The 25,018-nt window shown below is 40.9% G+C and overlaps 1 protein-coding gene across 3 annotated transcripts in view; it reads left to right on the forward strand.

Moving 5' to 3' along the window:
• Window positions 1-25,018, forward strand: part of SNAP25 (synaptosome associated protein 25) — a 66,171-nt gene that overhangs the window by 35,413 nt on the left and 5,740 nt on the right. For 2 of the 3 annotated variants that reach the window (XM_027788424.2, XM_005238597.4), the window contains 5 exons: window positions 459-593; window positions 1,233-1,274; window positions 9,943-9,991; window positions 18,676-18,793; window positions 22,792-22,917. In XM_027788424.2, the coding sequence (XP_027644225.1) occupies window positions 522-593; window positions 1,233-1,274; window positions 9,943-9,991; window positions 18,676-18,793; window positions 22,792-22,917 (407 nt within the window). In that variant the 5' untranslated portion in view covers window positions 459-521. Of the gene's footprint in view, window positions 1-458; window positions 594-1,232; window positions 1,275-9,942; window positions 9,992-18,418; window positions 18,537-18,675; window positions 18,794-22,791; window positions 22,918-25,018 lie in introns of all 3 variants that reach the window. The other variant, XM_005238598.4, reaches the window with a different exon arrangement.

Raw genomic sequence — 25,018 nt, forward strand, 5'->3', positions numbered from 1 at the left:
ATTAGCTAGGCATCCAGCCCTCCAAGCAATGCAGCTGAAACAGGACGCGAGGGGTTGACATGTAGCCTTGACCTTGACCTCCTTCACATTAAGGCTTTTAGTTCTAGAGAAGAATGAATGGGTCTCAAGACTGTTTCTGGTAGCAAGTAACACCTCCTGTGTCTCCAGTTTTGCTATGAATAGCATTTGAAAGATTAAGAAAAAAGGAAGGATTTTCCCAAAGAGCCTGACAAGGATACATCACGTTTTTTGAGGGTGATTAATAATACAGGAATAAAGCACCACCTTGAACAATCCTGTGTGGTCTCTACTATGTAGGAATTGCTATCTAGAATAAAAGAACTTGGGTGAGCATACTAGTGTAATAAAAGCACTTTTGTGGGACTGACATTTAAGCACAATTCACTTAGTCAGGGAGCCTAACCACACTGTTTCTTTTCCTTTTTGCTGTCTTCCAGGCTCACAAGCAGCTGAGCGCAAATCCTTGATCTGCAGCTTCCACAAACACACCCACAGCTAAAATGGCGGAAGACGCTGATATGCGCAATGAGTTGGAAGAAATGCAGCGGCGTGCCGACCAGCTTGCTGATGAAGTGAGACCGATAGCTAAACAGGAAACTTGGGGTTGGGTTTGGCGTGAGAGGCACATCCAGAAATAGGAGCTGATCCGGCAAAGGATTTCTAGAGCTGATTCTGTTTTCCATCAGCTTTACACTGAATGCAGAATTGGAAATTAAATGAGCCAGGGTAAAATTTAATGTCATGTTTAGTCTAGATTAAGGCATTTATTGATCTTGAGTTTGGTTTAGGTATTAGAGTCTGCATCAATTTGACTGGCCTCAGAGCAAAAAAAGCATCAATTTAATATTTTCTGAGGATTCCTTCAATTTGCCAAACCTATTAAATGTTAAAAGTCCGTCTTAGCTGAAAACCACAGACTTTATTTTTAAAGTGGAACACCAGCTGTTCCAAGCAGTACTGCCGCAGCGCGTGAGCAAGGGGAGTGCAAACCTTAGAGACTGCAGCTGCCTCGAGATGTGGTGGGAACTGCTGCATTAGCAAGCTGTAATGCAGAGCTGAAGATGAAGAGATCACCAGTACCCTGCTGATGGCCTGATTCTGAGGGAAGGCAAAGAGTGCAGGAAAAAAATACTGCCAGCATGAGCCTGAACATTAGTGTTGGAAGGTGTATCTTGCCAAATCTAAGTGTTTTTTCCTCTGTTTTTTTTCAGTCCCTGGAGAGCACCCGTCGAATGCTGCAGCTTGTTGAAGAGGTAAGGACTTGCATTTCGTTTGCACATCTGTTGTGAGCAAAAGTGATGGAGACTGACACTGGAAGTGGCATTTTTTTAACTCACATTGCTAGAGCATGGTCATGGCTTTATGTGACGCTCCATCCCCCCTTATCCTCACCCCTCACAAGGATCATTCAAGACACTGTGCCCTAGTTGCAAATGTCACACTGCAGACGGGCTGCTGAGGCACTGTTTTGCCCCTGTCTGAGCACCCATTGAGACAGGCTACTCGAGATAAACCAAGGGAACAGCCTCTGAAGGTGACATGTAGTCAGGGACAAGTAGCTGAGTTTGCTGCAGAGCTCCTGAAACCTCATGCTGGCACTGCTCTGACATCCTTCCCATAACACTGTGAGTGGGGAAGCTGAGAAGGGCCCTTGATCTGTTTGCCCTGTTATCCCTAAATACTTTCTTCTCTATAAACACTTGCAGCTATTGGTCACCATAGCATTTAAATGCCACTTCTTTATGTATCTCTGAAACATTAGTATTTCAAGGCTCATGAGATATCCTAGATTGACAGCTTTGGAAGAGGAAGTTAGCTGATTTTCCACAGTGCCAAGGAAGGGGACCTGGACTTGGTCCTCACAATTAATACAGCTTATACCTGCCTGGAGGGGTCACTCCCAGAAGGGAAAAAACAATTCAGTCAGGTGGCATTTCACCCTCTTCATAATAAAGGGTTTTAAAAGTTGGAGATTCCCAAACTCGGTTTAGTTCAGAGTGTTCAGCCATCAGGTGGTGGAAAACTTTGCTCCTGCCTGACAGGACACATTATTTTCAAACACCATGTGAGCCTTGGCTCTGGAGCTGGTGACATTTTTAATCAGGGTCATCAGCACTGACAGTCCCAGTACTCCTGACAACCAGAGGAGTCTCCAGCAGAGACAACGGGAAGAAAATTATATCAGGTCCCACATTCAGGAACAAGCACAAGCTGAGCCGTAGGCTCCATGGTCCTGAAATCAATCACAATGGTGAGGATCAATGGAATCCAGTGGAAACAAAATTAAATTTCTGTGTACAGAGAGACAGAGAGATGGGTCATTGAGCATAGTCAGCATCACTTCTCCTCCACAAACACTTCAGATCTGAGCCCCCTGCAACGGAAACCTGCTCTTGTCTCATGAGTACAATCTGTTTCCTTTTTGATGCTCAATTCCCTGGACATGCCATTTCTGACCATCACTTTATGTGATGCAGCTCCTGCTGAAATCAATTCAACGACATGGAAGAGAGTCTCATACGGGTGCCTTCACAAACACAAGCCTGCTGCCCCAAAATGCCTGTGATCTAAATAGACAAGGCAGATGATGAGTGGGAAGAAAGAGAGGTGCAGGAAAGGGAAGTGGTTTGCTCAGGGCCAAGCCATCAGTAAATATCAGCCCTGTCTCTCCTGAGCCGTATTTGTGTGACCTATGTACTGCTTGAGTCCTCCTAACATATTGAACCAGCATATTGTGAATGCCACTGGAATTTCAGTATTAAATCACAGCAAATGGCAAAGTGGGAAGAGAACTGGGACTGCTGAATTTACCAATTAATTTATGTAGGACTGTGGCACTTCTTGGAAGGGCTCGGCATCTCTCTGGACCTGGCTTTTATTCAGATGCTACAATAGCTTCCTGTCTAAATAGAGAAGTTTCTAAAACTGGCACTGAGTAGTCATGGGAATTCTAAAATGAGCTGAATATTATTTTTCCTAACGTGACTACAAAAGACCTTTAAAATTCTTCTGTGGTCTAAACAGCTGGTTGATTGCTCCGATCCCATTTCCTAGCTAGTTTTAAAAGAATGCAGCATTTAGGGAGTGAGAGATGTTATACTGAAAGGACAAATGGTGTCTTTGAAATCGAACTCACACTGCTCTGATTTAATAGACCCCAAAAATCCAATTAGACTCTCTTGCTTAGCAGAACCTGTCTAGTCTGTAGAGATAGAAAATATTCTTCCTCAGTGAAAGAGTGTTTTTTATTCTGTTCTCTTGATACCACAAATCTGTTATTCCTTACTTAGGAAAAGAATGCCTCCATGTTTAAGCATTATTACTACATACATATTTATGGATTCCTGTCATGGTTGGCTCCACTCTGTTAGATATTAGGAAAATACAGAGTAAACAGACTGACTTGGCTCAACTCTAGAGACAGAAGAGTGCTGCAGGGAAACCCTATAGCTGTACAAGTCATCCTTAATGCTGAAATGTAGGTCATAGCCTGGGAGACAAAATCAATGTCCCCAAAGGACTGTGGCTTCCTTGCTCGAGAGGACTAGGTTGAGCTTGGAGACTAAGCCCTGGTGTTATTCCCAGGGAACGTTGGCAAGGAAAACCGAATCTGTTACTGTTTCTTGTTTTTATAAACCAGCTTTGCAAGAAGTTGATTTTGTTAGTCCTAGACCAATAGCGGAAGCAAGAAGAAGCAGTGAGTGGCTGTTGTAAAGTAGCCACTGCTTTGTGCCAAGGCAGCTGTATACTGGGATGGTAGACTACAAAACTCAGTTTGCTCTGTGGTGTGCAACATACCCATGCAACACAGTTACATCTACACTGACCAATGCTTACTTGAGCTACTCAGGTTACTCAGTGCTGTAAATACCTATATTTTATGGTGATGCTGTGCAATGTTTGGGCCAAAACATAAAATAGAAATGAACTGAGGCAGGAGAAGTGAAACTAAATACACAGTTTGCAGCTGACCTTCTTGTTCAAGCTTTTTACCTCTGAGCTGACTTCATGAAATGCAGAGTAACACATGAAAAGGAAAAGACATGAGTCTACTACCATCTTCCAGTGGAACCACCATGGTCTTTAAGTAAAATCAGTCACTGTAGGATGGAAAAATAGATGATTTATAGATATGAGGCAGCAAGGGAAAAAATGACAACTAGATCAGTACTGCAGAAAGCCCAGCAAGAAAGCACTCAGCGACACATACAGACAAATGGTCTGGTTTGTACATTTAAATCCAGACAGGACTGTTTTGTCCTCTCATGTGCTGGGGGTGACAGTCAAATTTACTAACATATCAAAGCTGAAATAGTAAGCTATAAAATGTTTTATAACCTCATGATGCTGCTCTACGCAGGACACTGAACACACAGTATGCCATTTTACTAACTTCCTTCATTTGTGATTGGGAAGTGAGTTTATCCCAACATTATTATCATAGTCAAATGTCCTTTAGTCTGAAGAATAAAAGAAAAAATATTCTATTACTTTAGAGTTTGGTCCAAAGCTTGTCAAAGCTAATTTGAAAAATCTCTTTGACACCATTAGCCATCGGAACAGTTCTGCTCAGAAAGAAATACACATCTGGCACAGGAGGATGCAATTCATAATTTTGGTCTCAAGGATTAGACCCCTTTGTCTATGTAAACCAGTGGAGTAGCACTGGAGGGTCATTGCAGTAGATGACCACCAGGCAAACAGGATTCAATGGCAGGGTCACAGATTTGTATCAGCTGAGGATCTGAACCACAGGGTGAATTAAGAGGCTGAGAAGTAACATGGCTTTTAAATCAGCTACGGAGAGACACTGAAGCATTAACAAGTTGACAGTGAATTTGGAGTGGGAGCTGAGGAAATGCATTACTATGGATGACTAAAAAATGTTTCTTTGATCACGTTTGTCTTTAGGGTGTTGACACTTCTCTTTAATGTCTCTGGGAACTGTTAGCAATGTCAGCCTGTCCTGGTACATAATTGTCCATATTAATTTATTCAGAACAAACTCTATAATCCATATCGATTAAAGCAAAACTTTTTAGCAAAGTGGAAGTTTATGTGTTCTTCACATAACTGAGAGTGTAGATCTGTTTTTCAGGGTATCTTCTGAAATGCAGAAAAAGCAATTTCTAGAATTTGGATTCTCTATCAGATACATTATTCCCTTATACTGTTAGGAAAATCACCCCTTGGGCTAACCTAAAGTTGGAGTAGCTGGCTTTTGTAGCAGGCATGGATAGGATGCAACACACTGTGTTCCTGGAGGGACTGATGGGCCCTTTGAGAAGTCATTCCAATTTTCTTCCTAGATTTATTCCCACCTTGGGAAATTAAGTGACATAACAACAATAAGAAGAAATGATATAGCAATGCATTTCCCCTCCAAAGCGCTGGGAATGTTTCGTTGCTGACTTGCTCTGAGTGAAACCCTCACAAAAAAAAGGGTTTAAAAAGCTGTTACAGAAGATTGAGGATAAGGTAAATTAAAGCCTCCAAACGGGTTCCCAGTTATGCTCTTAAACTGGTTTCACTGAAGCACTGACAGACTTAGGTTATACAAGAGCTGAATTAAGCCCAGAGTTTTAAAATCATGTATTCCGTCTTTCTGATCAGTAGCTTAGCTAGTGATCCAGTGGGGAACCTGGGCACGTGGTTCATAGAAAGTACATTGAACCCAAACCAGTACGCCTTGTTGGTTTACCTAAACACTAGAGCTTAATGCTACTGAAAAGTTGAAGGGCATCAGCTTCCATAAACTTTAGGGGGTCTATATTCATGGTGCTGTTTCATCTAATGTGATTCATTTTTAAGTTGAAAGTGATGGTCTCCTGCTCTGAGTGGTTATCTTGTGTGCAAAGTTGGGCAGATCTTTGCAGAAAAATGGTTGGCGACCCCCAGCAGTCTCCATGGAAATCAAAGTCTAGGAGGACACATTGGCTGACCTGCTTATTCCTAGAGTCAGGGCTGAGTATGTTCAAGGGCTGCATGGGAAAGATTATATATTTTACCATCTACAGTGTATCTGCTTCCTGGATAAACAGAGGAACTCCAGAGCTGTCAATTTAATGCCTCAACAAAAGCAATTCATGCTGTGCTATTTTCTTCTAAAGGACAAGAGTGTGAGATGTTTGCTGTACCACAGAAAAATCCGGTGGTCCAAATTCTCTCAAGTGCAACAAGAAGACAAGGGGAATAAGAAGTAATTCTGTAGAGAGAAGGCTGTTATAGTTTTAAGACCTGGATTAGAATGGCATGTACTGCATGAACTCTGTAGAGTCCTATGAAAGAGGCATTTTTCTTCTTTCTGGCCTGAACTACCCTAAGCAGCCCATTTTTAAAGAATCCTTATTTTGCTGCAAATTAAACAGATGATCACCTGTGCAAGGGCTGGTAGGTCTTAAGAAATTCCTCCCTTGCACAAGAAGAAAGAAAGAAAAAGAAAGAAAGAGAAAGAAAGAAAGAAAGAAAGAAAGAAAGAAAGAAAGAAAGAAAGAAAGGAAGAAAGAAAGAAAGAAAGAAAGGAAGAAAGAAAGAAAGAAAGAAAGAAGGAAAGACAGACTAATCCTGGTGACAGTGTACCATCAGCACACATTTCCATAACAAGACAGACCTTCTTAGTTCTACCTGTTTGTGGTTTCCCAGGTAGGATCTCACTGATGTAGGTGAGCACTGGATGTGGGTGGGAAGCCTTCCTGGGCCCTCAGGACAAGGCAAATCAAAGCATGGTCATCAGGTCCCTGCCCTGACCATGGCTTTTCTGGGAGCCTGTTATCAAGGTTTTATGACTGGTAGTTGTAAAACATATTCTTCTGGGCTGGCATTTTGCAAACACAGTCTTCGTCACCTTCTGTTACACACTTACTAAGCAACCAGTTTGAGTGTGTCTGCTCCCACTGAGATTAAGTGTCCTGTGATACTTTCAGTGCAGAAAATGCCAACATTGTCTGTGTTCAGGCCCCGCTTGTGTGGCACATATCTTCCTCTCTATTCCTTTAAATGAAGAGGGTTTGTAGCTCCCGGAGATGGCTCAGTCTGTTGTCACTGAGGGTCAGTTACTGAGTGTTTCTCTCCTACTCAGACATCTGGATGGTGAGCACATTTTTAGAACAGTTCTTATAGACATGTTTGGTTTTGAGCTATCTAAAACATCAGTCACAATGGAAATACTGAACTTCTAGGAAAGTCTAGACCTGTTTCAAATGCACAAATGTGATTATTTTTTTAAAATTGGCTTTACATGGTTAATTTTTTGTGAAAAAGCTGAAAATCAATGCTTGAAAGAAGCTTGGAATAGGAGGAGATTGTCACTTGATGTCTGAATCACCTCTCATCTCTGTCAGTCAGCATCTTTTTATTAGCTTCAATATGATTAGACCTCAGATGCACACAAGTATATTCAATGCACACCCTTTAGTATTTTCACATTAGTATTAACACTGTGGCAGGCTGCTCTTAAGAGATAGAGTATTGGCTGATAAAAGTAAATGGCACCGATAATCAGGTAAGTAAAAGAAAACTGTACCTCTTTCCCTCTGTGCAAAGATTTAATATAAGATACAACCCATAAGGTCTGATTGCTGAGTTCATCTCTCAGCATAGGTCTTACTCAGGTCACTGGACATCTTAGCTGCATAAAAGCAGTTTGCTCAGATGTTAAAAACTGCAGGAAAACAAGGTCAGAGGGTTAAGGAGCAGTAAACATTTTTCACCCTACTATGTTTGATTCACTGAGAGCCAACAACTATCACACCACCAATTGCAGGTTTCTGATTCCAGTATTTAGAAGGGTCCCGTGTCAGACTGCACTGTATTTAGTCAAACACAAGATGACTCAGGACCCAAGAAGCCTTCTTATGTTTGCATGAGGTATGTGTTTTTAAAATCCATGCACACCTTTGGGGGTAAGACATCCCTGGGTACCAAGAGCATAGAAAGAGCACAATAAAAAGCTATTGCACATCCAGTGCTTAGCAGATCTGACACCTGCCCCACAGAAAATGTAAGATAATTAAAGGCAGTTTCCTTACTTTAAATAGGCAAATCTAAGATCTTAGACCTTGAGTTTCTAAAGGTTGCAAAGCTGGCTGGGATTCGAGTAAATGCAGTATGAGCTTGAAGGGAGAGAGAGCAGCAGTTGGGTACCTGGCAGATAGCTGACCCAAGGGCAGTAGGGTGCAACAGACCATGGGGAGAGGCAGGAGGCTTTTTGTCTCCACCTGGCAACTCACACAGGGTTTTTTTAAAACGAGGGAGAAAACCTGGCTGCACACATCTGACATTTTTCCCAGTTTCTACAGCGATGTAGACAGTAAAGACAAGAATGGCAGTGCAGGCAAAGAGAGGCAGATGAGGAGAGCGCAACAAGAGGCATCTCATATGTGTCTTGAATTGAGCACAATCCTCTTGAAGCAAAGCAGAGAAGCACCAGCTGCACTGGCCAGACAGCCCTCAAGTGTGGCAGAGTCAGGCTTGCAGCTGAGCCAATGTGGGCAGCCTGCTGCCAGCCTGCCTGGGAGCACCCTGCCAGCATGGACTGGGCAGCTGATGGCCAGAGGCTCCACTGCTCCCAGAAAAAGAGACAAGTGATGGCAGTCTGCAGGGCAGTTGGAAGGAAGGATAATATTAAGTCCTTAATTTGCCTCAAGGAGAGGGAGGATGGCCTGAAAAGCAAGAGGGACGGTCAGGACCCCAGGTTTCTGTTCCTCACATTCCTTTGCAACTGTGGGCATCTCCCCTGCCCTCTGCAAAATCAACACCACCAACTTTATCTGCTTCACAGGGGTGTGGATGGCTCTGTGTTCATTACAGTTCAATAAAGCTAAATTACTGCTGCACATGTCCAGGTAACTCCATGTTTGCAAACTGTCAGGTTACAGAGTGCTTACTTCACCTGTTATTGACATGCAACAGCCAGGAGATTGTTCATGCCATTAATTATTCACAGATGTTATCACTACTCCAAGCAGAATGCAACTAGTTTCCCCTTTGTAATTAAAAAGGAGCTAATCTGATCTGTGATGTAGCTTAGTATCACAGCATCCCAGAAACCTGAGACACCTGATCACACCCTAGAGTGATGATAATGCATGCAAAAACTGTTCTTGTGAAAGGTGCCCTGCTGCTAGTTCAGGCAGGTGGGAGCTCAGAATTGCTAGGCTTTGCTCAAACCCTGTATCTAGCAATGCTGATCGTAAGACTCCCACTAACCTGTGGGAGCAGGGGCAGATTCAGCATGTAGGTGTTTTAAAAACCTGACCTTCAAGCTTAATCCAAAGTTCAGTGTTGCTAAAGGTGTCTGTTGGCTGAAGTAAAACTTGGCTCAAACCCATATCTATTAGATCTCTGAGCCAAAAAGTGTGGCTTAATCTTATTAAATTTTAGCCCGATTTAAAATGGATTTCCTAAGTAGGTAAGCTTTCTGACTTCTGTGTTGCAAGGGCTATGTACAAACCACTATATCTCCTTCCCAAACATGTTTGTGTCATATCTGTTTTCCTTGGGAGCTTCTCCTGTGGGATGAACATACACATGCAATGTCAACACCCCCTTCTTCCCTTCTTCTGCTTCAGAGAACTTGGAGATGAACCCACTCTTTTTAGAAACTACTCATGTAAAATGATTATTTTAATCTCAAGGTCCAGGACTTCGTGTTTTCTGTGGCAGTTCAGTATCCCAGTGAATCCTGAAGGATTGATGGTACAATTGAGAGTACTTGGCTCCTTATACATTATCCAGGCACATAAGGTCTTTGGACTGTGCCACCAGCCCCTTATGACCTTGCCATTCCTTTCACTGTTTTTCTTTTGTCTTCCTATGTCCCGTACCTAGGGCTGAGTGTTCCCTCACTGATCTCTCTTTCTCTCTCTCTCTCTTTCTTCTCCCCGCCCCCCTCCTTACCTTGCTACCACTATTGGGATGTAGAGTAAAGATGCTGGTATCAGGACTTTGGTTATGTTGGATGAGCAAGGAGGTAAGTTCAGATTGCTTCAGTAAGGAAGTATAACCATTCTCAAAGTACTGTACTGACTGTGTGCAATCCTGAAAATGAGGGCCACAAAAGAGGTGTGGTTGTGCATGAGAACCCCAAAACCTCTTTGCCTTTAGCTTCATTGTCTGACAGAGGAATGTACAATAGCTGTGTAAGAGTCTGTACTACTTTTGATCTGTTTCCCGTTAATGTCAAAAAGAGCCGCAGGCTGAACTCATCCAAATCATCATTTTTTTCAGCAAGCTTGGGGTCAAGATCCAGCTGCATGATGAGAAGATTTGCCTACATAAGTGTAAAATCCAACATTATTTACGCAGGTGCTATGTAATTTTCTCACTTGTTTTAGCCACAAATGAAAGGCATGCAAGAAATACATCCCAAGAGAAGGCAAAACAGGCTTAGTCTGTGCAAAATTCAGTTGCTTTTTGAATAGAAATGTCAGTAAGGATAACGGGAATTTAAGATTAAAAGCTATGACATGATCAGCTCATTAGAATTGACCATATAGGATCTTTCAAGCCTAGACAAGTTCCTGTCTGTGGATGACAGTGACAAAGGCAGAGCTAGATATATCCAATACGTTCCAGGAAATTACATTTTTGCCCTTCATAATATTACAAAGAAGTATGGAGCTCCCCCTCTTCCCTGCCCCCCCTAAGCTAATAAGTCTTTGTTTGCTGCAGATCCACAGCATCAGCAAAATGGTGTCTCCAAAGAGGAGTTAAATCAACAGAGTCTTAATTTTTGCTACTCTATATCAAACCACTCCTCATAAAGTCCTTGTTATTATCTACTATGTGGCATGATACAAATCTGCATTAGGAAATGTTTTCTACAGAGGTAATGCTGTATTACTCATCAAGCCCAGGCAATTATTATAAGCAATGGTATGACATTGTTGGGAAATGGACTGAAGAACCTGACAGGCCCTTTTCATCTGTAATGTCTCTACCTCACTGGTGCTGAAATGAATGGAAAGTAGTAACAAGACCTAAACAGAAAGTATTTTCTCCTATTTGCTTTTTCTATGTATGTCTCATTCCTTCCCCCCCACCTCCCCCTTTAGGGAAAAGAATTTAATCTAACCAAATCTTGTCACATCAATTTATCTTGACAAGAAAAATATTACAGAGAATATTTGGTTGTCTTCAAATATATTTTTTTTCTGAACCGTAAAAGAACTATCACTGAATACAGAAAACCAGAAGTTACTTATGTTGAAACAAATATGGCACCTGTCTAAATAATGTTTTTTGTTTCAGAAGTGAATTATACTGTTAACATAAATCACAAATATTGTCAAAGAAAGTCCATAAATACCCAGTTGCGTCTTGCAATGTAATTCACAAGTAGATAAGCAGAAACTTTAGTGGTTCCGATAACTTCCCTTGTGTTTAGTCTTGGGAAAATATGTTTCTGTTCTTTAACTGCTCTTTTTCCACAGATTGCTAGTGGGTTTTATATTGTTTTTAGCCCTGAATTTCATTTTTTATTTTGGAGTTCTACTATTGCTAAACCTCTGTATGCAAAAATTGTCCAACCAGCTCTCTAGTCGTGCTAGGAGGGACAGTCGTCTGTGTGAGCCAAGGAGCTGAGACTGGACCCACTGACCTTGCTGAAGTCCAGGGAACTCAGTATTAAACTCTTATTGACAGTGAAACCTGAGATGTATATTGTATGGCCAGAGATGGAGTTAGTCAATAATTACAGAGAGAGCCTCTTTAAATTGGTTATGGTCATGCTTTAAGTGATTCAGCAAATTTAGCCTGTGACTATACAGTATGGGTTTCTCAAGGAAACAACAATGCTACAACCCGTGGGTATATTGTAACCATTGTACTACGCTAAATGTTTAATTAAGTTTTGTCCATTTTAGCCATATGTAGCTGTAATAATTCCTGATATTATTTTTTTAATTTTAGCAATAAAGGAATTATAGTATTGGGCAAAATACGCTAATGAAGACTTTGAACCCTCTGTAATTAGTGCAATGTGTGCAGCTGATGGGTGTCTCAGCAGATAATCAGATTAAGCAAATAATTTGTTAACACTGCCATGTGATCTCTTTTCAGCTGACTGCACAAGTCACTTAAGATTATTAGGTGTTAAAATATACAAAAAACATGACATTGATCCTTCCAGTGGGAGGCAAGCAGAATATCTAATCTCCGCAGTTGCTTGAAGCTCTATTTCTAAGTTTCCTTACAAAATTGCTTGCTTTGAAGTCGAATAGACTTTACAAGGAAAACTTCTTTGATCCGATCTCAATCTAAATAATGCAAAGCAGAACTCATTTTCTGACATCAATAAGCAGAAGTCTTTGGGATCATAAAAGGAAATAAGTCAATATAATTTTACAGTACTAGGTATTTATACGATAAAGCCAATGTGGCTAGCTCCTGTTGCCTGAACTGTTTAGCGCAGCTGGCCACATAGCAGACCACAGAGTCTGTTATAACCCTTCACAAGAGCTTTCATTACTCCTGTTCCACAGAGAATAGGACTGCCATAAAAACTAGAGACCTCCTCTAGCGCCCTTTTAAGTCACTGGGAATTTGAATTGGCTTTTGGAGTAGGCCCTTTGCAATACCAAGAGTTACTAATTTTTGAGCCAGATATTGTCACCCAAACCAGTTCAACACAGTTCTTCCCCTGGGGAGCCCACAGGAAAGAGCTAAGAGGTTAGATTCTCCTTGTTGAGATTTTTTTCCATTAGTGAAAAAGTCTTTGCCAGACCCTATGTGCATCCATAATGTTTACATTTCTTTAAATCTGGCCTTGAGTCCAGCTCCCTTAATTATTTAAATATAAATATGTACATAACACTTTAAATTAAAATATTTGCTTTTCACACTAAAAATGTCATGCTACAAAAGATTATTGAGCAGTGGCAATAACTCTGCTTCATTAAATAGGTATTTGAAACATGCTAACTTAGAAAAATACCAATACTTGGATGTATGTTGGTTAAAAGCAGACTGCAGAAATTAAACTGATAGTACCAAGTAGGAACATGAAGATAAACCTGAACTGCTGATATAGGAGGGGTCTCAGAGTGGTAGTTCTCTTCCTCCAAAGGAAACTCCCATCACATGGGAGTGTTAGCAGGCAGAGAAATTTGGGCCTTGAAGGACATTTTTTTGTCTGATGATGTCCTCATGCAGCTTATTACAAAAGAATGTTGTGTTTGTATTCCAAACAGGGTGGAGGAGAGAAACTTTTCCAATAATAACAGTAGCAGCACAGCCATTTTTCATCTAAAACAAGATACAGGAATAGCCACAACTTTGATAAGCCACAAAGAAAATGTCAATGCAACTGAATTTTTCTCCCTGCACCATGGCAACAGCAAATGCACAACCCGCAATACCAGCAAACATAGGGAGCAGTTTAATCTACCCAGTTGATCTGCACTCTAGATCAAATTGAAGTATGGAGATAAAACTTGGAATAACTGGGCAACTCCACAAGCAAAAGTGTTGTCACCATGTGATGGTACCCAAGCTAGCTGACTTCTGCTGTTTTGCAGGAGTTGTGAGTTTTACGGTTTTGTATGAGTTATGGCTGATCTGCTTCTATGGCACTGGAGAAACAACTGCAGTAAATACAAAGATAATTACCATTCCTTTCCCTCAGAGAGCAAAATCATGGCCCCTTGCACAGGCCCCTTCTCCAGCTTATCTCCTATTCAACAGCTACCATGAAAATTGATAGACAGCCAGCCAGATGCTAAAAGCAGAGTTGCTAGAGGTGCTCCAAAAACACCTATAAGCTGAGCTGATCACAGTCAGAAATGGTTTGCTAATTAGTGGGGAAAAAAAGGTATCTATCAACTATTCCAGGTTCTACAGGGAAAATAGTATTAATTATGTTCAAAATGTAGTGCAGAACAAAAGACAAATGAACCCCCCACAAAAGGAGGTTGTGCCTTGTCTACTGTTATTTTTAGCCCAGCTACATGTGGGCTCACAAGCACTCCCCGCCAGCTTTCTTCCATTTGTACCTGGGCTCAGCAATCCCTTTCACAGCAAAGCGAGGTCAAGACTCAGGATTTCTGAAAAGGCTGTGCTAGAAATGTACTGTGCTCCAATATGATTCTCCTTTATGGAAAATGTGATCATGGAGTACCATCGCAAATAGTTAATCTTTTGACTCTCTTTCAGATTCAGCCCTCTTGTATGCAATTACGATTACAATGTGTTCTTAGGTGTCCTTTTTTTTTTTTTTTTCTTCTCTAATTAAAATTGTCCTTCGTGGAAATTGCTTCATTGCACAATACTCCAGGCCAAGGAGCCAGTTCCCTTCTCCACAGGCATTTAACTGACATTCAAGCACAGGACTCAGATCCCAGACACTAGTCAAGAAACTTTTGTTATAAATTACAGATGGAGCTGCAAAGGTGGAGCAACACCACACTTGCCCTGTCCTGGTCCTGCATTCAATGCTGTGCAAGATGCTTTTGCAGCTGTGTTTGCTTGAGACACCACAGGAGCAGCTGAGGGATGTCTTTGCTACAGCTTTCCTCTCCCAGCCACTTCCTCAGATCAGTCACAGAGTGGGGATTTGCCAGGCTGGATGTTACGGAAGATCCTGGCAAAGACCCACTGGCAAGGGGCTACAATGCTACAGTATAACTAACAGGACTAGCTTATGGTCCCTCAGTTGCCTACAGTTTTAGCACAGAAGTAATTCATAAGTATAACTATACAGGTAAAAAAATAATTCTTGTTTGTATCCTAAGACATGCCATTAGTTTGCTGTAAGATCTGGAAGAAGATATATGGCCACTACATTTGAATCAAAGTGACATTCTCAGACAAAAAAGGGTATCAATATGCCAAAAGGCCTAATAATTAGCAGAGCTTCCAGGAAAAAAAAAAAAAAAAAAAAGAAGGAAATCTCAATAAAACATACCACTGGTGGTTGTCTGCTTCCAGACAACACTAATTCTCTTATGTATCGTATATAAGATATAAACATATATATAGATGTAGTATATTCAAACCATACTGCAACAAACTATCAAAAGATGTTTAAACTCTGACCTTGAAGTGCTTCTCTAAATGGGGCATAAAAAACATGATCTTTTCTAGGTGTGAATTTTCACAGGTTCATGGCAGTATATGCTCGCAGACTGTCTTCCCTAAAACTTTTAATAAAATACAAAATTTGGAACAGGAAAGATCGATGAAAACAGACATTAAATTAACCTTCTGATAGCCATCTGATTTCTTACGGGCAGTGATTAATTCTGGGCCAGATTTTAATATCAGTTATACCAAAACAAATCCAGAATGACCCCATTAAGTCAATTCCTCTATAATATTTATGCCTCAATAATTGTGGTTAGACTTATAAATCTATTTCCGTGCCGGTGGGACCAGATCTTTGACAGGTATAAATTGGTGTTGCCGATGAAGCCAGCATAACTACACCAATTTAAACCAGTCAACAATCCAGCCCATGACATTAACTACTAGTAAATGGTTTCAGGACCAGCAGCCAGCTGTCCAGACTTCTGGACTACAAATATGACATAGGTTTTTTACACTGATGAGGTTTCCTTTAATGGAAGATAAATTAGTTGTGGGTTGCTTTTCTATTCAGAAATAGCATAGGCATCACACACAAATCCTGAAGCAGATAAATTAAGTCAGGTTCCTGGAGAGAGCTATAATTTAAATGAAACTCTTTGAGTCATGTCAAATATACTCTTCAATTAGCATTCATCTATTCAGACAGAATAGGAAACAGGCAAGGAAAGTTCAAAAGGCCCTACTACATGCTTGGCTCCAGAGAATGTGCATCTAAGCAAGGAAACATGCTTAGACTGAAAGCCATCAATGCTATCAGATCTAGGACTGATCCCTGCAGTCTTACCTGGCTTTTTCTACTGGCCAGCCAAGATAGAGAAATACTAGCTGCAAAATCAGTGGAAGAAAAGTCAGTACCTCTTGTCCCTCCCAGTGCCAAAATACATGTGGAAATAGCCTTAACTGACAGCCCTGAAAACCAGCTGGGCTCTGCTCTGCCAACATGGCTCTCACAAGAAGATGGTGGGAATCTATGACAGAAATTTAGCAGTTGCCATCATGCTGCATGAACCAGCATAAAAACCAACTCACACTCCCACAGCTGCTTCCCAGAGCAAGAGCACGCGCCCAATTACACAGGAGCAGGCACTCCTGAGTTAGTGAGGAGCAGGAGCATTTAGAGAAGTATCACCTTCTACCACATGCTCACATTTCTGATGATATTGGCAACTGAGGCTACAAACATGAACCAAAGCTTCTACTAAAGCCTCCCAACTGAAATGTAAAATCACAACGTGCATTAAACCAATCCAACATTGTATTTCAGTTTCTTGGCTCAGCAGTGTAACTGGCAGAACTCGTGCAGCGTCTCTCAGGTTTCCTTATTAGTTTCTCAATCCTTTGCTCACATCATATGTGCCCCTTGTAAAGGACAGTACCAAGTAACTCTGATCCTCTAAATGTATCAAAAACTCCTGTGGTATCAGGAGGCAGGCACATCCAGCTGAGGAGAATGAGAACTGACAGCTGAAAAGCAGATGAATCTCGCAATACTGACATGGCAGCTCTCCTCAAAGCCCAGCCTCATGCAAGAATTAATCAAAGAGCACAAGTTCAATATTTGAATTATTTCAGCTTGAATAATTTAGGCCAGGATTTTCACGGCCCTCTAGGGGTGAGATGCCCATTTCCCATTAAAATTATTTTGTTTAATTAATTTTAATAGGAATTTGGTATCCAAATTCCCCAGAAAGCTTTGAAAATCTAAATTTCAATTGTTATTAGAAACCCAAGTAAGAAAGTAGGCCTATTCATGTTTCCAAATTAGTCAAGAGGAGTTTTATACTGACGTCAATATGCACATGATTTTTTTTTCTAAAACACTTTTTTTTTTTCTTCTTCTGGATAAGACTCAGTCAACATCAGAGATGACATTAAATGCCTCCTATAACCAGTGCTCTCTTAGGTCCTTTCGTCAGGTCTAATTCTGTGATTGTATATTTTCTATTCAATACAGGGAATAGGGGTGTATTTGGTTTTTACTGGGATTGCTTTACTTTGCCTCTTTAGGAACAGTTGCAAATTTTAATGGATTGAAATGAATGAATTGAATTGAAATTAAATGAATTTTAATGAACTGAAATACACTCGGAGCAATTTTCTCATCCTGTGTAATACTTATTTGGGTATATCCTTCCTGAAACAAATGGTGAGGCTTTCCACCCCCGTAAAATGCTGTTGCTACCGCTGACTCCACATAAGACTCCTGACCCCACTGGATCTATATTAACTTACATCAGAGGAGGATCCATTCCTACAATTTTACATTGTGGCATTTTGTTCTTCTAGGCCATTTTCCCCAGCTTTAATAGTGAAGAAATTAACACATCAAATTATTCTGAACTACCAAGTCAGTAGAAAACCCTACATCATTGTCAGCCTTAGGTGGAAATAAGCCAAATTCTATTTGATGCCAGTGGAGAGACAGTGTCTCTATATGGCTGGTTACTGGGCTTGGTGCTTCATAACTTGCCCTGGAGCAAAGCAGAAGTGACCCCACTGAAGACTTGAGTCTTCACCCAATGCTTGTTTTTGTAAGATCCCTTGGGGACAGAGGCAAAAACCGTCACAGCCAGTGGTCCTCTTTCACTGAGCATCAGGCTCCTGGAGTGGTTGCAATTGCTCTGTGTTCACTGGGGTTACTCCTGATCTTCAGCATCCATACCAGAAAAAAAAGCAGCCCTGAAGCCATACTCGGATTAGAGATTAATATCCAATGCAAATCAAAGTGGCAGGTCTCAGTTTCCTCAGCCTCTGGAAAAACAAGTACTTGGACACGGATCTTAACAGCTTGCTCCATCTCTGGTACTGTTACTACCAGCTCTCTCACTCACTAATCAAAGCAATCATGCTGCCCCAAACCACCTAATTCCAAGGCATTTGTAAGCATAAGTAACTGAAGTATTTTCCATGGAAGGACACCTTTTCTCTTGTATTAACATACATAAATGCAAAATAATAACACTATCTTTCTTTCTCTTGGATGTCATTGGTGTCTTAGTAAGTGGATGTATTGTATTATGTTTCTGGACCTTGAACTTTATAACCCTTCCTTTCTACATCATTACATCTTGTTTTAATTAATATATTTCAAACAAACTCCTCCTTTGTTTTGCTCTTCCCATATTAGTAAAAAAACATCTTTGGCATCCATTGCAGCATACATCCTTTCAGCAATGCATCACCTCAGATTAATGCATTGTAATGTCATTATTAATTCAGTTCTACATGGTCATTTTTCATGTTCTGTTGAAGACAAAAGCAAACAAACAAAAATACAATTCATTCCACACTGTCATCCCTTTGTCCTGACCAGAACAACTCGATCGTGTTGAAGAAGGCATGAACCATATCAACCAAGACATGAAGGAGGCCGAGAAAAATTTAAAAGATTTAGGGAAATGCTGTGGCCTTTTCATATGTCCTTGTAACAAGTAGGTACTGGGTACCGGCTCTGCTATGTGGTGTCCAGTTTTTTTTGTCACAGTGAATGTCTGAAGTTTTTGTCTTTTTTTTCTTTGTCCTTTTCCATCTGCTTCATTCTGTGGGGATAAAATACTTGTGTTTAATCAGAACAACTGGAACGCATCGAAGAGGGAATGGACCAAATCAATAAGGACATGAAAGAAGCAGAAAAGAATTTGACGGACCTAGGAAAATTCTGTGGTCTTTGTGTCTGTCCATGTAACAAGTAGGTGCTGCCTGCCTCATCTCTTTGAGCACTTAAGGCTGATCCCAAAGGCCTTGTGAAGCTCATCCTTGCTAGGCACATGGACAGGATGAGCATGTGGCATGCAGAAAGAACGATTCTGGTTCAAATGCATTCATCTCATAGCATAGACAACTGACTGGGAATTACTGTAGTTGCATTAAAATCAGGCATACTGCAGTGAAAGCTTCACTGTTGACACCTTTTAATGGTAAAAGTTTCAACATTTTACACAAAGTGTACTGAGTGGTTCCATTTTCCAGCAAACAAAAACACTGGGGCTACCTTATTCCTGGAGAGCCTAAATTTTGAAACATATATTTACATACAAGTTTAATGAGAAAAAAAAAAACAAAACAAAACCAAAAAACCAGCTGAAAAAATTCAGAAGAGGACGTAATAAACATTACTCAAAATTTTGGATGAAAATCGCATGTTTTTTCATTGTTCAACTGAAATAGCCCTTGATGAGCTCTTGGAAGAGACATGATGTTTCACAATTGGAACACAACTTGAAATGGTTTTCATCCTGCCATAGGCAACAAATTTGAGAAATCCTGAACATGCCAAATTTCTCTCATTTGGGTAGCACGTACACTAAACAGAAATGTTGAAATGCATCGAATTTGCTTGCATGCCATCAGACTTGAGCGAAATTGTCCTCCCAGTAATGCAAAGCTTGTTTTAAATGCCAAATGAAAATGTGATGTGCGGTTATGTGGGTGTAGGAAATTGGGGACAAAGTGGACCAACCAGAAGTCCTTGAGGAATAGCAAATCCAGCACACAGTGAGTAGGCATGCAACCAGGCTACAGTGAAAACATTCATAAATGGTTGGCCAGAGATTGGGCAGGAAACAAAGCAGAGTGCAGTTGTTCGGTAGTATTGTGCTCCCTTAGTGAGTGGCACAGATATTTAGTTCACTGCCAGGGCCTGACCCTACCATGATTATCAAGACCAAAGGGAAGACAGCTGTCATGGAGCTCAGTGGATCTTTTGTCAAAAATCAACACAGTAGGACTGGGTTTCTGCCTTATCAGTCACCATTTATTTTGAAGTTAATTCCCTTGGGACACAATACAGATACAACCTTAGATTAAAAAAAAAATAAAATTAATTTTGCTCCTGTACCAAGCCACAAATACTTTGCTGGGGTAAACATTTTGCCTAGAATATGAGTACTATTGCCTTGGTATGCACAATGGGAGAGAGGCAAGGAGGAACAGAAAGAGCTACACACACACACAGAGCCTTAGTCAGTGGGACTACCTGCAACTGATATCAGCTGTGCTACAGGCTTTAGCCCTGCTGTCCTGCACCAGAGAACCCAGTGCAGAAAAGCTGCAGGCACAAGAGCATGCAGCAGAAACTTCACATCTCTCACACTCCAGAAGCTGTTGCAGGGTAAAAAGGAACACTGTTCTGGCTTGCTCTTCCTGGAGAAATCTGGCATAATGCCTACATCAAAAGTTCACCCTCAAAATACAAAAGATTCCAATGTATTTTGCAGGAATTGTCATTTTTTAGAGCAGCTTTAATATTCCGTACTGTAGGAAAGGCTGCTCAGAACTGACAGCCAGACCTGTGGCATGTATGGGGCTAGCACCTGACATGTAGCCTTAAAACATTTACCACTTCACTGTGATTGCAGTATCATGAAATCAATAGATGCAAGAACAGAAAGATACTGCATGCATTTGATGTGGGGGACATTAATTTTTAGAGGTGTCTCTTTCCTGCTTTGAAGCAGTATTTTGACCTTTGCAGTCTGCAGCCAGATTTCATAAACCAGCACTGCTAATCAGTCAGTGTGTTCAGTAACAGAGAATGAATGAGCAATGCTTTTTGAGACTGTTCCTTGAATCACTATGCCAGGACTCAAGAAAGGAGAGAAATCCATACAGTTCTGGGCATCAGTATCACCGTGATCCCCTAATGCTCTTCTGGCTGGTGGTAGATTAATGGCATATATTGAAAAAAAGATTGACCATTTCACACATAACTATACTTCGATTTACAGAGCAAATAGAACTCTGTAAGCCTTACCAAAATGTAAGGCTTGATCCTACATTCTTAGGAGATTGAAAATGCCCATGGGATGAGACTTTGACCAGACTGCATTCATAAGGACAATTGCTATTGACCATGAGGAGACCCAGACTCCATCTGTTGACTTTAATGGGAAGTCCACAAAAAAATGGAGATCAAGTTCTGGGTGTGTAAAGTCATTCACCTCAAAAACAGAGACTGACTCTCTCAGAGTTGCACAGGCCTAAAGAACAGACAGAAACCTGTAAATGTATGTGCAATGAGAATTACTTCCACTCATTTTTAGAAATGCCAAAGCTGATGTATAGTTTCAGAGAACTAAGAACAAACAAGCCAACCATCATCTTTTTAAGTCTTCAAAAAGTTTAAAAGAAATAAGCAACAAAATAGATACGTAAGAAAGATCCTCTTTTCACCTACATTTTAATTGTATATTGGAGCATACAACACATCTTCAGGCTCAACAGAAGCTGAGCTGCTTCAAAGGGCATGGAGAGAACATAACACCAGAGGATTATGGGTTTGTTGTGTCCATTCCCAAATCCTCCAGAAGCACATTCAGTTTATCCCCATAAATCCAAGCCACAGGGCTGTTTATACGACTGACTGGAGCTGACCAAAGAACAGGGAAACCATGGAGATTTGCAGTTCCCAACAGGTTTGTTGGAAACTGCTCCATTTCCAGAATAAAATCAAGAACTTACACCTACAGACCCCAAACATTCACACTCTCCTATTGAAGTGTTCCATTTCATCTGACAACCCAAATGACAGCAACCCTAAATATGTTGCACATGCTAATCTGCCACTGAAGGTATGCCTGGATTTTAATTTTCTATCCATGGCAGCTCAGTCAAAAATGGCTCTCTGAAAGCTAATGTAACTGTCATAACCAACAACTATAACAAGTTGCTAGGCTATTTTAAAGTCGTGTGGTTTAAAACTCCTGAAGGAAGTGATGATCCATTTTTGCCTGTGTCTTGCTTATTGTGAAGGCTGTTACCGCTGATGCATTAAGAGTATGATGAACTATTGGGGCAACTGTGCTTAGTGAGAATGCTTCACTTCTTATTCATGCCTGTAGCTGGTGCATGAAGAAAAATGTAGAAAAATTTCCCTTTCTGATGCTAGATTGCTCGTATCTTTTCTTTTCTCCTGCACTCATTTCACTTCTGCCTATTTTACTTTTTGTCTCTGTGGACAAAGGTTTGTACATCAACTGTCGATGTATGATTACTATTTTCAAGTACCGATATATTATTTGAAAAATCTAATGAACCCTATGAATTTTATGATAAAATCATCCCAAATCACCTTGGGAAAGGGTAGTGGCTTTAAATGCCTGTTATGCCACATACATGTTAAAATAATATCAACAGGAGCCCAATCTTCTGCATGGTAAAATGTTAAAATCTAGCCAAATCCATTTTTCTCTAGGAGGGTGTGTTGCTGTGATGTGATGTACACACTATACTTGGCAGTTCTGTTTTTATGTTTGTCTGCCAGTACGTTCTCTGTGTTTGATGTCAAAATGTATGTGTCACTGAAATGAAACAATGTTTTCTACTTATCTGTATTTCTTCTCTTCTTTTTTCTTTTTCCTTTTTATTTTATTATATTTTTTTTTAATCTTCTTTCTGGAAACTAAGTCAACATCCAAAAACCTGTGTGCGGTGTTGTAGACTTGACAACTGCAATTCATCCTATTGGAGACAAACCCTCTGACCATCACAGTTGTTGTGGCAGTAAAGTAAAAAAACAAAAAACCAAACCCCTCCTTTTATCCAGGGTTATGATATATCGGTATACAATCAATGACCCTCTTATCTGAAAACTCATTTGCTTGATTCAGCTTTTAGCTTGGAGAAGTAAAGTTTCGTGTTTGTCCTTGTCCACTTGATGCTCTGTTACTCATCATCTTTTTTGCATAGGCTTAAATCAAGTGATGCTTACAAAAAAGCCTGGGGCAATAATCAGGACGGTGTTGTAGCCAGCCAGCCTGCACGTGTTGTAGATGAACGGGAGCAGATGGCCATCAGTGGTGGCTTTATCCGCAGGTGAGCCTTTTATCTACTGTTTTCTCTCTTTCTCCTGGTCACTGATATATTTAGATTTCTTCCATATGGTCATGAGTTCTGTGACGCTCATTAACTCCTTCGGTGGTGCTGAGTAATGCAGTGGAGCCAGTGTTTTTCACCAAGTGGTTTGTGCTCAGATTCAGGTTGTCAGTGATTAAGACAGGCACTAAAGGCTTACCGCATCCACTGACTTCCCGGGCCCTGTGGGTGCTTCCCTGAGCTACTGCAAAGGATGGTTACGTGGCTGGAAATCCTGGAAGAAAGGGTCTTAGCTCTGAGAACGAGAAGATGCTTGAAAACCTTGCCCTAAACCTTCCTCCTTGAGACTGACCAGATTTGGGCAATAATAAAATAGAAATAGTATCCGTTTATTTACTTCACAGCAGCAATGTGAGGTTGCAGACTGTCACTGCCAGTAAGCACTGTCTTCTGCACTCCAGCTGCCTGCACTTTTCCTGGGGGCATTATTATGGGCCTTATTAATGACAGTTGTCAAATACTTCAGAAATTAATTGTCAGATAAATACTAGTTTATTGTTATTATGTCTCAAGATATGTAGTGCTCATTATCCATCCTTGCTAGAAGATGTACCAAAGCATCCAGCACCCCTTCCTTTCTTTTCAAAAAGAAAAAAAGCCTCAGGCTCCTTGCTAAAGCACTGAGCCAACTGCAGAACTTGAAGCACACTTTTAACTAGGGGTGCACCACTTCCCTGCTTGTGACTATCAAAAAAAACTCACTAAGTGAGAAATGACGCCCCATTCCCTAGCTGCTGTAAAGCCACAATTACGGAGAAACACTGATGCTTTAGTGGCAACCCCTGCGCACTCAAATGAAAGCCAGTTTGAATCACACAGCTATATTAATGACAACCAAACTGCAAACTTTCAGCAATACATAGGGATCCTGCAATAAGTACATACTGATTACAGTGCTTATAGAGCATGTATTTAGATGACAATGCTATCAGCTGAATGGATAAAGGCATACCAGTAGGCAAAGCTTTGATCTCTGAAGATTAAGGACACCAGATTAATAAGTAATTATCTTTCCCAAAACTATTATCCACTTATTTTTTTGGCTGCTGTGATAAAGGGAAATCAGTGTGATAGAAACAATGCTGTCATGCAATCTGGAGCGTGGGATGGAGTTGCCATTTAAGTTTGCTGGGTCTGCCATTCACTTTTTTCCTTTCTTTCTGGATGGCAGCCCCACCAACATGAAGGCTGGGGCACGATAACAGAATAGCAGCAAAGGAAGTTATGCTACACCATAATCATTCTGCAAATAGCCTGTAGCACTCTTTTGGCACCTACAGAAACACAAATCGCATAAAGCTCAAGTAGCGATCTTCCGAGTGGAACCCATGGACCTTGCCTTTCCCAGTGTCAGTCATCACATGCCTCTCTAGTCACTGAAGAGTTGAACTAGGCCTTGGCCTAAGCACAATTTTTTTCTACTAAAAACCAAACAACTGAAAAAGACAGTGCTAAGAATGAGAGACAAAGGTTCTTTACTAAAGCCAGTAAATCTGAGAGAAGCTGCTTCTGTCATTTACCAGAAATACATTTAATTAAGTAGGATGTTAAGTCAGGATTTTTACAGCTGAAGCAGCTCTTCCCCAATATTTCAGTGAGCCCCAAATGTACAAGGACTGGACAGTACCCATAGCTATGTGCAGTTCAAGGAGGGGAGCTGGTATAGCTTCAATTCCACCATCGTCCAGCACTTCCCACACACTCTAACCACACACAGGTCCCAAAGGAGCACCCTTTCAGTCTTTGTTTGAGAAGGACCATCACTAGCAGAGAGGTGTACTATGTGGTACAGACAAGCTCAGACAGCAACACTTCTAGGAGAAGCAGACATGAGCAGTACAAATGAAGTGGTGATGAACCTAGACAATTAAGCCCCAAATCAAAAAATTAAGTCTATGTTTTTCAGGCTAGCTACTTATTAATCCCTTTTCTTCTAAGCCGAGCACAGCAGCATGCTCCTCAGATGACAAGTGAAGGAGGATGCAGAGGAGGTTTTGGGTGAATCAGATTTTCAGGGGGAACCTCCTTTGTGTCTGCTTCA

Source organism: Falco peregrinus, chromosome 11 (assembly GCF_023634155.1).
Source record: "Falco peregrinus isolate bFalPer1 chromosome 11, bFalPer1.pri, whole genome shotgun sequence".
Lineage (NCBI taxonomy): Eukaryota > Metazoa > Chordata > Aves > Falconiformes > Falconidae > Falco > Falco peregrinus.